General features: G+C 36.2%; 1 protein-coding gene across 18 annotated transcripts in view; it reads right to left on the bottom strand.

Moving 5' to 3' along the window:
• PHF20L1 (PHD finger protein 20 like 1) overlaps positions 1–14,642 on the bottom strand; it is a 55,033-nt gene that overhangs the window by 21,617 nt on the left and 18,774 nt on the right. For 11 of the 18 annotated variants that reach the window (XM_068933347.1, XM_068933357.1, XM_068933360.1 and 8 more), the window contains 4 exons: positions 10,332–10,414; positions 6,469–6,721; positions 4,226–4,411; positions 3,818–4,024 (listed from right to left, as the gene is read on the bottom strand). In XM_068933347.1, the coding sequence (XP_068789448.1) occupies positions 3,818–4,024; positions 4,226–4,411; positions 6,469–6,721; positions 10,332–10,414 (729 nt within the window). Of the gene's footprint in view, positions 1–3,817; positions 4,025–4,225; positions 4,424–6,468; positions 6,722–10,331; positions 10,415–14,642 lie in introns of all 18 variants that reach the window. The other 7 variants (XM_068933344.1, XM_068933356.1, XM_068933349.1 and 4 more) reach the window with 1 other exon arrangement.

Here is a 14,642-nt window from a genome sequence, read left to right as displayed (position 1 = left end):
TATCAACGTACCCTTTAAATACACATTACGGACAGTAATAGGCTCTGCACAGAACAGGGTCTCTAGGAAGCGTGAGGACATGAAAGGTGGTTCTTTGCCTTCAACAAAGAACTAGCCCACAGAATCAGCTGGAAACTTCAGGGCAGGCAGAATGGCAGAAGGCATTGGAAACAGAGTCCCAAAATTGATTGCCAACAGATGTTAGCAATAGGAAAAAAAAAAAAAAAAAGTCCGTAAAGTAATAGGAGGTTTACTTTGTTAGAGTCTCAACATATCTTAAAGGCAGGGTAACTAACAAAATTGCCAAAAGTTTATTAAAAAAATAACTGATTTCTTTTTCTGAAATGTCCATACAGCAGTGGTTTCTTGGTCACGCTGCAGTAAACTCTGAACTACACAAAAGTATACAATGACTATTTTCTTTAGTGTGTGATTTGTTTCCATTTAGTCAACCAAACGTTACTCTAGTAGCTAAATCATCTAGACTGAGCTAGAACAGGGAATAGCAGCTAACATGTAACACTAACTTTTCTTTCTGCTTAAAATTTAAAATTCAGATCGCTTGCTGAAGTTACGTTTGCTACGCATATAACTACCAAACTAACACAAATGGTGTAGAGCTACAGAAACCAAGAAAAAGGACCACGGTTTTAAAGAAACTGATAATTACAAAAGACCCGAACTTCATGTACTTGGCACTGCAAAAATACTGCTCTGAATGTGTTCAGATTGATCGTGAATTTGAAGTCTGTAATAGGCTCAGTGACAGAAAAAGCAAACTACCTACATTTTAAGCAGTCTGACAAATCAAAGAAGGAATTTTCTCAACCGTGTGTGTTTACAGTATCAGCCACACACAAATGGGTCCATATAACCAGTTTAGCCAAAGCAGTACCTCAATTGAAAAATTACATATCAGCATGCGAGGGCTACCGGAACAATACAGTAGTGCCATGCAGCCTGTAGACTGAAGGAACTGGTTACAACGCTCTTCCAACTGCCTTTACAAAATGACGAGTTGTTCATTTTGAACAGCGACTTTGTGAAGGAAATTGTGCTAATGCTATAAATTGCCATATACGTTTCTGCATTTCAGTACAGAAAATTATCCGTTTTCTCATCCCTTTCCTTTGAAAGGCACCAAGCTAGTAGCTTTTCAGTAAGAAGTCATTAAAAAGCATTATTTTTGACAGTCTAAAATTATTTTTTCGATTGGCTCAACAGATACCCTACATCAGGAGTCTATACTTTCAAAATCACAAATTACATCCCTGTGTCTACATAGTAGTCTAAATAGTACTCTTCTGCAGCTACCTTCAGAACAGTCAGTGATCACGATAAGCTACTTAAGGCTAAACATTTCCCTTACCTCCATAATTTCTAAAATTATCTATTGTTATCTATCAAATTTTCCGGGAGTAAAAACACAGCTACTCTGACTCAGGCACACTTAGCAAATTCCACAGTACTGGCAAAATCTAGAAGATTAGAGACAAAGATTTGTCCAGGTTGCTTCAACGGAATCTAAAGAAATCTAAAATATCGGAAGTTGAAGTGAATTTAAAATAGTTCTTTCAAATTAAAAAAAAAAAAAAAAAAAAGTAGATAATTACAGAGGAGCCCGGATTTCACACCAGAGTTCTCAAATTCTGGCACAGAAGAGCAGCACAACCCCACAATATATTAATTACATTTGGGCAGCCAGATGTTTCTCCATATGCAAGTAAACAGCTATCATTATTCACAGGGCTTTCAAATATCATCAGAGTTGAGGAAGGAAAGCTTTGGAAATCCCTCCTTTGTATATTAGTTTGCCCAAATACTACAAATGCCACCATTTAAGAGGTTCATTAGATAAGAGAAATGATAACAAGCATTGATTCTACTCACTGTATTGAGCTATGGCAGAATTCTGGGCAATCGCACGTGCTCAAGCGCCTTTAGTTAAGCACCTTTAGCAAAGGTTCTACTTGCTCATTCTAGACTCAAGTAGCAACAACGGATAGTTTAATGTCAGGGCATGGCTTTCCCTGACACAAAGTGTTTTGACGTGTCAAATGTTTTTCAGTCGTAACTAAACGGGGCTACAAAGCAGGTTATTTCTTTGGTTAGATTCAACTGTGGCCACAAATAAAGTCGAGCTCATCAGTAAATTGGTACAATAATATACATGGACACAGAAAAGGAGGAGGGTTTCGAATCAGACGATTTGAATCCCTAGGCAGTCCTGTGAGGGAAGCAGGCAGTAAGCACCTATGCCTTCACTTATCAAGACAACATACTCAGAAAAGCTAGAGTCAGTTAAATTTGCAGTAACTGAAAGGAGTTCTAATAAAAGCAGCAACAGATGGTAGCTGGAAGCTGTGTTTCTTTCATGATCTTGTTCTCCAAGTGGGCAAATACAAAGACCCTCAAACCACTTTTCTTAGTGGCAAAAGACATGAGATAAAAGGGCTTTTGCAAAATAAATTTTCTCAGGAATGATTCAACTATTAACGTAATATCAAAGGCAAACCAAGCCTGTTGCAGTTTTACTCAACAAATCAAGTAACTTTTTAAAACCTTTAACAGCTCTTTAGAAATCCCTGTCATCCTTAATTTCACAAATTAGTTGAAGAGACCAACAGTTTTTTGGGAGAAAGGGTATTTACAATCATAATTTAATCTACAGAATATTGACCAAAAGTCCTCTCCAGCCTTTTCTGCATCAAGTTAAGCAACTATGCTGCAACTTTAGAGTCAGTGGGAACATGCATTGGCAGATACTCAAGAAGGGGCCATATATTTTAAATAAAAATACTTAGTGACCTATCAAATACTGCAGCTATATATTCACTTAACACAGAGTTGCTACAGTTTTTCTCCTAAACAAGACTAAGTTATCTTTTCAGGATAGCATCAAGTTACATACTTTAAGGTCATGCTCCCCTCCCTTATTTTGAATCACACTCATCAAAAACTTCCCCAGCATTGTACAGTAACTTGATTTTCCTCCTAATTTACCGAACAGCTTTCTCGTTCAAAAAAAAGGCTAATGAAAGAATTATGTCTTGGAAGTCAATTAAAACCCAGTTTGATTGACACCTATATAAAAAGCTTATTTCAGAAGGGGGGGCGGGGGGGGGGGAAGGTACATGGACACTTCACACACCCCAATGGCAAGTACACACTTTTAGGGTCCAGACACTAGTACATAAACCCTTCCCCCTGAGCCTCTAACTGCTTACATCCAAGTGACCCAGTAAACTGTCAAAGCGAGATGCAGTGCCGAGTTCCAGTACAGGGCTCTATACAAACTCTGTGAAGGTGAACCCTTCCGTAATCTATACAAATTACAGAGGAATTTTCAGAAATATTTTCAAGTTGTATTTCCTAAAAGGCAAATAACAAAATTTCCACTGCAAACCAGAGCAAAGGTTTGCAAAGGAATGCTGACTGACTCTGAAAATTCTAGCTAGTTTTAAAGCTGAAGTCACAAGATAAATGAGTTCATCACATATATTAGTATGTTAGTAAACATCTATATAAAATAACTTACAGGTTTTAAGGTTAAAAAAGTCTTTAGGAAGAAATACTACTTTGTATATGCCACTGTCTGTAGGATTAAGTCAGATCTACCTTAAAGTACATTAGAGAAAGTGCCAATGCAGGTTAAAGCTGGTAGGAGACAGAGAATCCAGATGGATCCCACAAAGAGAGACAAGTTTGGAAGCTTGTAGGAAAAAAAAAAGTTTATCCCTTCTCTCTGTGTGATTGAATATACACGTTTTAACCCTACAACTACAAACCTAACTGCTTGTAAACTGAATCTCTTTACCTGACGCTGTTGTAGCTACTCTTCCATCAGTTACTGCTTTGGAAGAAAGATATGTAATCATCTGAATATCTTCCTTTTCTTTATTGGGATATTCATTACGGAAAGTGGATTCTGTGGATAATGGTGTTGTAACTTCGGAACTACGGCTTAAGTCAAGAGGGAGACATGGTCCACGCTTCTCAAGTGACATATGAGCAACATCAGGTACTACATAAAAGAAAAAATGTAACATTAAAAAAAAGATACATAGGCCCAATAAATAACAGACTGGGTTGTGGTGTTACGTAACATATGAACAGCATAGAGCTATAGCTACAATTAGTCAAAACATCCCATTAGATGAAAAACGTCTAATCTTTACGATTTAATTTCTGTTGGGCTGTTCTTTATTAGATTAAGATACATTACCCTCCAATTTTGATGGCTGTTGATTTTGAGCACTGATGGAGAACACTTTTCCATCAGTAACTGTAGAGGGAGAGGAAACTTGTTCTACAGAATCATCAGGCAACGAGCAAGTGGCTAAACGCTGTGATCTTCTCCTCCGCTGGCTATGTTTGTAGGATCTAGGGGAATTCACTGGCTGTGATGGACCTAAAAAGAGATCTTTCAATGTTCATGAAGCAGAGATATATACCATAACCTTACCGTAGTATTTTAGACATCTAGAGATGGGGAATGCTTTAAATAGCTCTCTTCTGCAGAATTAGTAATCATAATAGAATTGGTAAAAGTAATTAAAAACCACGACTATCAGAAAAAAGTTGTTTGAGGCATGATTTTGGGTTTTGCTTATTATATGTTTTTAAGGCATCTACTTTCCCGTTGATAAAGTGTATTTACAATAAGCAAAAACACCCAAAACACCCATGAGAGTAGACTACTTATAATGGAATCGGGCAATAGGGTTTTGCAACATCAGATCATAGTTAAATAAATGAACACAGTTAAATAGCTAAAAGTCATGAATACTATTAACAAACAACTTTAAAAATAAGCACACAAAATCAGTAGTTTATACCTGATCTCCCCGTTTTATGCTACCCTGATATCAATACCCCAACTATACTTCAAATGTACACTGTCAGTGCATGGCATAGCAAGAAGTCTCAAGAACCTCAAATTTAAAAAAAAAGGGGGATTGATATAGGATATCATGGGCCTGATTCATTAAAAAAGAAAACCACACACACATCCCTAAACCTCTCCACTTTTGCATAGTTTCATGAACTCTGCCTCAGAAAAACATCAACTCGTGTATTATTACATAGTAAATCACTTTTCTCATATAGATCGTTTTGAGAGTCAAAGACGTGCAGATTCAAAAATACAGACAAAGTAAACTAATTCAGTTTCCACTAGAGTTGGTCAAGAATTGAAAGCCACTGCTCAAAAGACAATGCTACCAAGATCTAAGCTATTAAGCTGCCCATTTTAAAATTATGCTGTTTTTAAAATATTACTAACTAAAAGTCTAACTTCAGTCAAAACTGCAGACATCCTCAAGGACGCTTACTTATCATAGTCTGGGGGGGGATGCGGATACAGTATAGATAACTAATATTTAGTGGAAACACCTAGAGATACAGTCTAAACCAATGTTTCTTGAATAAACAAAGACGACCGAATTGCTCACCTCCCTCTCCCATTAAAGCTACCTGCGACAAAATATTAAAAGAAACAGCTATCTCCTAAGAGAAGATATCAATTAAAGGCCAAGGGGGAACGTATCATGCAGGTAAATTCTTCGGTCCTTATTTTAATCACTACTCTGAAAGTGAGACAAAAACCTTAGCTTCTGATTAACAGTAACTCATTTATTTTAACTCTTGGCCTCATCACTTAACACACTTCTGGCAATGAACAGCCTGTTTTACAAGGTCTGACTAAAGACTAAAATCTGAATTCATTCGCAACAAAAATTATAAAAATATTTCTACCTATATTGGCTTATATGCTCTTCAACATCCAAAAAAATAGTATATGCAAGGATGCAGCATATGTTTTTCCCCTTTTCTTCTGCCAACCAGCTTTTTGGTACTTTGCAAGTCAGTCCTGCACGTTAAACGGCTGAACGCCTATGGTATTTTTATGAGTTACATATATCAGATCTTGCCATTTCCTACCACAGACCTTGAACTAGTCTTTTCTTTCATGTCATATTTGGTAGAAATATCACATAAGGTAAGGAATGCTGCAGTTAATAGATACAGCATATCAGTCCACTGAAAGCAGAATTTCTCAGAAAGGGAAAGATCCACAATCAAGACGCATGTCTTTTCTTTTTAATGAATCAGGCCCCTTCAGCGGGGAGGTTTGGTTTTTCCTGCATCACTGTTACTAGTAACGTGAAGATTTAAACTACAGTGGAACTCAACCATTAAAGTCATAACTTACTCTATAAACATAAATGTGTTATGTCTGGAAGAGTAATTCATACGCCTTATTATGTGACTTGACTTTTTAAAATATTGAACTACCCCTAATTCTCCACTTTAGCTTTTTTTTTTTTTTTTTTTTTTTAAACAGCAGACTCATTTTTAAAAGCAGATAAATTTTTAAAAGCGACATTGATTCACAACGAAAAATATTTTTCTGTATATCTTATGACTATAAGTAATTACGGAATTTTTTAAAATGTCTGTGCTCACTAGTTTTATTTATCACAGAAGAAGGAAGCTGAGAGACCAGCGTCAAATCCTCGACTTGTATTAACTCTGGGGAAAGTGGTGATTTAGGGGGCTTTATACACCCAGAAGAATCTCCAGATTCTTGTTTGCATTTCTTGCTGCGAGCCTTTCCTGAAGACAAAGTTGAGGATAACAGTGCAGGTTTCTGAATGCTGGCAGAACTGCTAATATCAGCTTCATTTTTTTTCTGACTTTGTGGTTTAGGTGAAATCTCCTGAATAAATAATAAAAAATTGATACTTTTATTTCGGTTTCTTCACTGTAGTTCTTGTATTCTACTTTGATCTTTTAAAGTAACTTTAGTATTCAAAACATTTTAAAGCAACAGTTAATATTATTTTCAATACAAATGAAAAATAGATTCAAGTGTAGCACAATCAACTTCTGTTTTAAAGGGGCACTGTCAATTATTTTCAGTACTCAGAACACCGTCTTTTCTCACTCTGTGAAATACCTACAAAAAGCCTGAAAACAAAATATTTGCTTATATCTCCATTCAGAAAACCTATCAAAGTCTTTTTAGTTTCTCTCTCTTTTATATTCAGGGTGGCAGTACCATCAACGGTGTCACAAAGAATAACCTAGAGAATGGAGTTGTTACAAGTTAGAATACATATGCTGATCTAAGACGATCATTAAAAGAAAAAAGTTGCTTCAAGAAAAAGACCTAATTAAAAACTAAAATTTTAAGATAAATTTCACTTTTAGAGAAGCAACTGAAAAAGTTGACAATGCTCCTTTAAGAAAAGTCTGAAAACAATTTAAAAACTCCCAAATATTGAACATGCTCTCACATAACCCCTTTCAGTGCTGGGAGTCTGGATTTCACCACATAATGCGCTTGGGCAAACACATGAAGAAATCACAACTTCTAGCACCACAGAGTTAACTAGATTGCTGGGGGGGGGGGGGGGGGCGGGAGGAAGCGAGCACATAAAGAGTTAACGCTTTTTGGGGAGGGAAAAAAAAAAATCAACATACAATGCAACTTCCCAATAACACCAATTTTCATCCTTTTTCATAACGCATAACGAAGTATTATTTTTAGACAACTGACATGCATTGACAGACATTAGCATAGTATTTTTAGCTAGAAGGAAGTTCTTCCTATTTTACTGGATAAACTGTGCAAGTGTTACCATTTGCCCAGTAATGGCAAAATACAATACATGAATGTAATTTCTTAAAATCTGTCCCCTCTCCTGTCCCAGCTATAATCACATAGCACAGCATCATCTAATAAAACCATAATTATCAAAGTAGAAATACATTTCTAGAATACGTGCACCACTTTATCCAAACTAAACAGAAATATCAGACCTCTGACGATTTGAGGGTACTATTCATTTCTGGGGGGAATAAACAGCAACTGTTTTCCACTGGAACACGGAAAGTTTCAGTGGAAACAAATATAAATTCTATGTACGCAAAAGGGCACCCTTGAACGCTATACGAATAGCTCGTTGCGAGTACCATATAAAGATCCGGTGCAAAATGTCCCATTCAGCAGACATCAGTGCTATCTTGAATAACTCCATTATACACATGTATTAAGTGCAGTTTATTCATTTAAATAAAATATTCCATGAACTGTAGAGTATACCTATGCTGGTTATAAGAGGTATTACCAGAAATTAATTAGAGCCATAACTTGTAAATAAACAATTTTATTGTTCATCTTCACAGATGTGAAAGACATTACTACAGCATCCATTACTTTCAAATTACAAAGTTATTTAAACAAGATTAAAAATTAAATTAATATTTTGATAAGGTGCTTAACCTTTTAACAGGACAAATTAACATTAAAAAACTTAATGAATTAATGTTATTCATCTAAGCAGATCTTGGTCAAAAGGAAATATAGCATGACATACCCTAATACAGTTAAGTATACTACTGTATCTGCATCTAGTTGTCTGAGGTTTGGGGTTTAAGACAACTGTAAACTAAAAAATAGATATAAATATAAATAAGATATACTTCCATCAGCAAAGTAAGTTTCTGGCCGTTGGCCTGAATACTTCTATCATGTTCTGTATTACATCATAAAAAACAAAACAAAAAACACATACACACACCTACAAGGTATTTTACCCATTTAAGTTTATAGCAGTAGCAGACAAAACCTCTAGTTAAGGGCTGTCAGCATTGCTATTGGAAAACCTTCTGGGGGATTCTACAACTCGGCCATTTTAATTTGAATTTGGGTAGGAACTTAGTGAAGAAAAGCTTTAAGCTCATAATTTCCCCGCCACATATACAGTTGATCATTTAAATATTTGTGGGGTTTCTGTTTTGAGACCGAAGAGAAGCGAAACGACAGTTTGGGATTTTAGATGCCTCTTTAAAAGATCTTAACTACTATTTCCAAAAAATGAGTTTTTTCAGACCATTAGCATGTAAACAATGACAGAGACATCTGCATTTTTATTTCTAACCAACAAAACAGAAACAGCTGAGCTGCTAAGTCTAAGTAGTAACAAAAAGTTTTCAATAAATATGCACTGTAGTTTATACTGTTGCATACACAGTCTACGTAAACCACAAAGTCCCATTCATCTCAACGGGATTCTGCGAGGTAAGATTTACATTGTAATGATTCCTCCAGAAACAACATGCTCTCAGCCATTTCACAGTTTTTTGCACATTGAAAATATCACACACAATAGCAATAAATCATAGCATCTTTAATATGCAAAAATTTGAGAAATGGAACGTCATGTCAATACACTGTAAACCTTTATGCAAAATATCAGTCAATGCACTGACACCGCAGTGGCTCACTTAGCCGTTACCGTGACAGCATTTAAAACAGAAAAAAACGTTCCATCGACAGCACTCGTATCCAAGGCAGTATCAATGGAAAAAACACAGCAATGCAATCATATATCAGCTCTAAAGAAGCAGTACAAAGAAAAAAGTCAAAGAAAGTCTGGGGTGGGGACTGCTTATAGAGTGTGCCGGGGCTTACGAAGAGAAGTGCTCTTTTAAGAGGTACGGGAAGCAAGGCTATTTTATTTAAACACTGCTATTAATGAATGAAAACGAATACAAAAAAGCTGTATTAAAACTACATTAAGGCTCTGATTTAAACCAATGCAAAACAAAGATGTCCAGCATCAAGATCACTTTTCATCCTTAGCTTGCTTTACTGTGCTTAAGCTTTCAGCCCTTTTAATATTCACAATAATGCACAGCTGAGTCAAGCAATGCCTGAACACAGTGGAATAAGCTAAAGACAAAGTAGTAGCCTTTAGGTCCTGCAAATATGCAGATTTAAAAGTCAGACCCTTAACATTAATTTAAAAGTTTCTTTTTTGTATTTATTAAAATATACACCCTAGCAAAACGTATGGCTCATTGAGCAGTTCATAAAACATAAACAGTCTACCACACCAATTCTTACAATATAAAATAAACTTCTTACAAAAGAAGTTTTACTTGATGTCAAAAAACCCTCTTTCAAACACAAATTAAATTTGTGTAAGGGTCGTCTAAGCCAGTCATGGTCACGATTCCAGCTATAAAACTGGACCTTGGAAAATTGGTCTCCTAACTTTTGCTGCATGGTGGCTTTGTTTTTCTTTGTTTTTCGCTCGTTTGTTTTCTGATATGAAAGCTCATTACTGAAACTCAAGTTAACTCTGTGGTTTGAGACAATTAAATTCCATACATCTGGCTATGAGAAAATGTAAACATAAGATTGAGTTTCAGTTCCCTATTGTATATGAAGAGGCAAATTTTAGTGTTGTAGGTACTACATGTCCATGGCACACTCCAGTGGGAACCTTGCAAAAGAATCAAACTCTACCATTTCATACCTGCTCCAGGACTGGAGCTGTTTCTTTGTTGCCTTCCTTTTTTTCAGCACCATCCGCAACAACAGCTTTGGATGCCAATAAACCTTAGGAGAAAAATTGCAGAGATTTTCATTTAGAAAAAGCTGTAAGGAGCATTTGCGGAAGACAAAACAAGACGATGAGACAAGAAATATGAAGTGTTTGCATCTCCAATTTAATTCTCTCTGAAACAGCTCCACACAAAGCTAAATATGGTAAATTGGAAGAAAAAAGTTTCAAGACGTTCCCATGATGGTGCGCTCATGATGCGCTCACGCTCCTCATGAGAGGTACTTTTCCGGCATTTCCACAAGGAAGACAAAAGGGGAGGGGGAAATCTGTGTGAAATTTTGTTAGAGAGACGTCAAATTTTTCAGTGTCCCACAAGAATTACTAGTCATTTTTTTCATTTACTTTTTCTGTTAGATTAAGTCATGCTTCAGTTTAATGGGAAGATGTTTTAAAAAAATTTTTCAGAAGACCTTCTCCATAACAAGAGGTAAAAACTACTGTGATTTTACAATTAAAGCAGTAAGCTAACTGCAAAGCAGAAACTTACTTAGCCCTAGTATATTAATACAAACATTATTATCTGAAAAGATTTTAATTCTGCACCGATTTCATAAAAGATGCTCTTGCATGCAAATTATCCTTTACAACTCTAATCCTTATTAGTATTTCTCTGACTTGATTTAAATATGTTCTTTGTTTTGACCATCCTGTATTTAGGATACAAAACATGAAATGATTATCAAAATTAAGTGAAATAATTTTTATATTTTAGACAATGAGATACAGTCCAGAAGGCAAGTTCTACAAACATATTCTACTATCAGAATTTCAGCAACAATGATTCCAAAAAAGGATTTCACTTCAGTGCAGTCCTGTATCCAACCTTTGCAGAAAAATGAAAAAAGATCATTACACCTTGGACTGTATTGCACACATTTGAAGACATGTATGAATAAGGTAGGGCTACTTTTCAGAAAGGCTTTCTTTGCATTTTCATGTCTGCACTAATAACAATCCCCAGTGTAAACAAGATTTTTAGGAAAGTACTTATTGCTTGATTCTTGCAAATATTCTCAGATGAACCAAAATACCGTCTGTACTAACATAAATCTGAAGATAATTTCCTGTCTGAGAATGCTTAAATACATTTCAAGCCATACTGAGTCATTTATGTACATTAAGAGATTTTTTTTTTTTTTCCTAGCTAGAAGTTCAGGGTGCTGAAAGCGCAACCACAGAATTGACCTAAATTCTGGTGGATCTCTAAATAAATAGTCCTCCTTATTTCCTTCTTCCCTACCCCATGAGGTATCTGGCTAATCAACCACCATGCCTATGAGACGATAAAACAACTCTACAAGCTAATATAGCACCAGGACTACAAGCGGACCATCCCCGGTCAGTAACAGCTTGTAAGAAATAAAAAGCATGGGGCAGCAGAGCAAAACAGAACAAGTATTTTGTTCTGTTAGCTTGAAGCAGATATTAATTGTTCTTTTAGATAACACTGTAGTGAGAGATGTGGAAGCGAGCCTTCCAATAGAGGCAAAAACTAGTTGGAGAGAAACAGTAATATCTTCTTAATAGGAGCCAACTTTCTCCTGAAAACGTATCATCACGCAGTGGTAGCAGCAGCAGCAAAAAAAAAAAAAATGGAGCAAAATTTTGTTATCCCGTGAGTGAAGAACACCAGGTGCAGCTGCTGCCCTTGCAGCAGGCAGGAAGAACGAATGAACATTCAATGAACAAATACTGAATGCTGCACTGAAATTCAAGAAGAGTTCCCTTCAAACAGCCTCCTATAGCCAAATTACTTGCTCCACTTTTACTTCCTCAATATAGCCGTAAGACGATTGGTAACTGAATGTTTTCTAACAGCTACAATGCTTTACTATTCTCTTGTTGCCATTTTGATGGACACATCCATCATAAACATAATCTCTAGCCTTCCTTCAAATTAAGAAGTAAAACTCATGCTGGATACAAAAAAATGCAGTATATAACATTCAAGCGTAAGAAATTAGCACGTAGCAAGAGAAGTGTGATCATCAGCAGTTACATTTTCAAAATACTCCATCATTCTATGTAGTAATAGACAGAAATTACAGTAGGAACTGCAAAAGTAGGATGCTGGCTTGAAAACAGTTCAATATATAGAATAACTACCAAGCATGACAAATTTGGTCTTGGAATTAAAGAATTAATTCACTTTCATTGAAAGGTAACGCATCCTCAAGAGTAAGTTCTCACGCAGATAAAAACAGAAACTCTTTTTAACGCTGCAGCCATTGAGTTATCTTTCTACTTTGTCTAATTAATCATTTTGGTCTATATGAGTCTGATTATTGTCACAATACTGCTTAGGACACAGCAGAATCTTTCTGTGAACAAAAAAACATACAATTTCTGGAGCTATAAGCTTTTCAACTGTTTTTGCTATCTCCTGCCACAACTCCTCCTACTGCTTGGCAGCAATTAGGTTGGGATTTAATCAAGGGAGTGAGCAGGACAAGTAAAGGAGAGTAAAAATTAAGACTGAAATGATCAGTCATCCATTAACCAAACTCAGCATAAAAGAGGAAGCCTTCCAGGAAAGGAAATTCTGGAGACTGACAAATTCCCCCCACCCCAAAAGAGCACTACCTCCATACCGTGTTCCACAGTGACCCATTTCATTTGTTTACTCCTTTAGTTTGAAACACTGATTGAAAAAGAATGAAACAGAACCATGCTCACAAGAGAGCTGACTAAATGTTCTCAGTTGCTGACTTACAAAAGGTCGTATCAGCAGAAACAAGTCTGCAAAAACACATCATGCAGTTTAGTAAATAAGGTTATTTAAGGTTATTTTTGCCTTATCGAAGTAATTGACTTTTTATATGAATGATCTAACACTACTGTATCTACTAACCAGCAAAAAAATCTCATCTTTAACACAAAGGAGTTTGTCAGACTTCATACTAACATTCATTTATTGGAATTACGAGATGAAAGCACTGCTATCTTGCTTTCTGTCCAAAGGACCTCTTTTAAAGGGGAGCTTCACAACTTTTCCTCTAGCTTTTGAAGTGTGCCCCGATACTTTCCCAAGAAAGGCACAAACATATTACCTCATCCAAAAGACTGATGGATCAATGCTGCTAATATGATTTGCTTATTAGGTGGTAGCGGAGCAGGGATACAAATTGAAACAATTTCTCCATATTTTAATAGGAATTTACTTTGACAATTTTGGAATAAAACACATCCAACACATACAAAGCTACTGGAGCAAGTCCAGTAAAGGACTACTAAAATGATTATGGGATTAAGGGACTAGAGCATCTTTCATCTGACGAAAGGCTGAGAGAGCTGGGCCTGCTCAGCCTGGAGAAGAGAAGCCTGAGAGGCGATCTGATCAATACGTATAAATATCTGAAGGGTCAAAAGGATGGGGGCCAGACTCTCTTCACTGCTGCCCAGCGACAGGACAAGAAGCAATGGGCACAAAGTGAAACACAGGAAGTTCCGTCTGAGCATAAGGAAAAACTTCTTTCCTGTGAAGTGACTGAGCACTGGAGCAGGTTGCCCAGAGAGGTTGCGGAGTCTCCTTCCTTGGAGATATTCAAAAGCCCTCTGGACAGGGTGCTGTGCAACATGCTCTGGTTAACACTGCTTGAGCAGGGAGGATGGACTAGATGATCTCCAGAGGTCCCCTCCAACCTCAACTGTTCTGTGATTTTAACTTAAAAATGCATTTTATAGCTGCATATATCTTTTCCTCTAATACCCTTAAGCAATAAATATAAGTAACAGATGCTTTGGACGCTGTCAAAATCTTTTCGCTCTTCTTTATTTCAGTTAATATCTAGACTTTACACTTTAAAATGACATACTACAAACTCTTTTCAGCAACTGTTTCACTTTATGAGAAACCGGAATAGAATGTTTGATTTTCCCAGACCAGGGACAGCATTAATTTATAGTGGTGATATTTAACTCATGACCCTGTTAAGAACTTGTGCAAACATCAAATTACCTACATAATGGAGAAATGGAGCAGCTGGAGTTAAATATATATATATATATATATATACACACACGCACATTCAAGAAATTGATGAGTTCAGAATGGCTATCTTCCTAGAAAATTAAAAATATGAGTCAAGTCAGAGACCCTTCCTTTAATTTATAAACAAGTTTGATTTTATTACCACTTCTGTACTGCTTTAGAATTCCAAACAAGAGGATTGCAATTAATATTTGCCTGATGAATGCGCTTTTACTGATCTACTTGAGCAC

This window comes from Struthio camelus, chromosome 2 (assembly GCF_040807025.1).
Source record: "Struthio camelus isolate bStrCam1 chromosome 2, bStrCam1.hap1, whole genome shotgun sequence".
NCBI classification, from domain to species: domain Eukaryota; kingdom Metazoa; phylum Chordata; class Aves; order Struthioniformes; family Struthionidae; genus Struthio; species Struthio camelus.
Note: the sequence above shows the minus strand (reverse complement) of the source record. Positions and strands in the feature narration are given on the sequence as shown.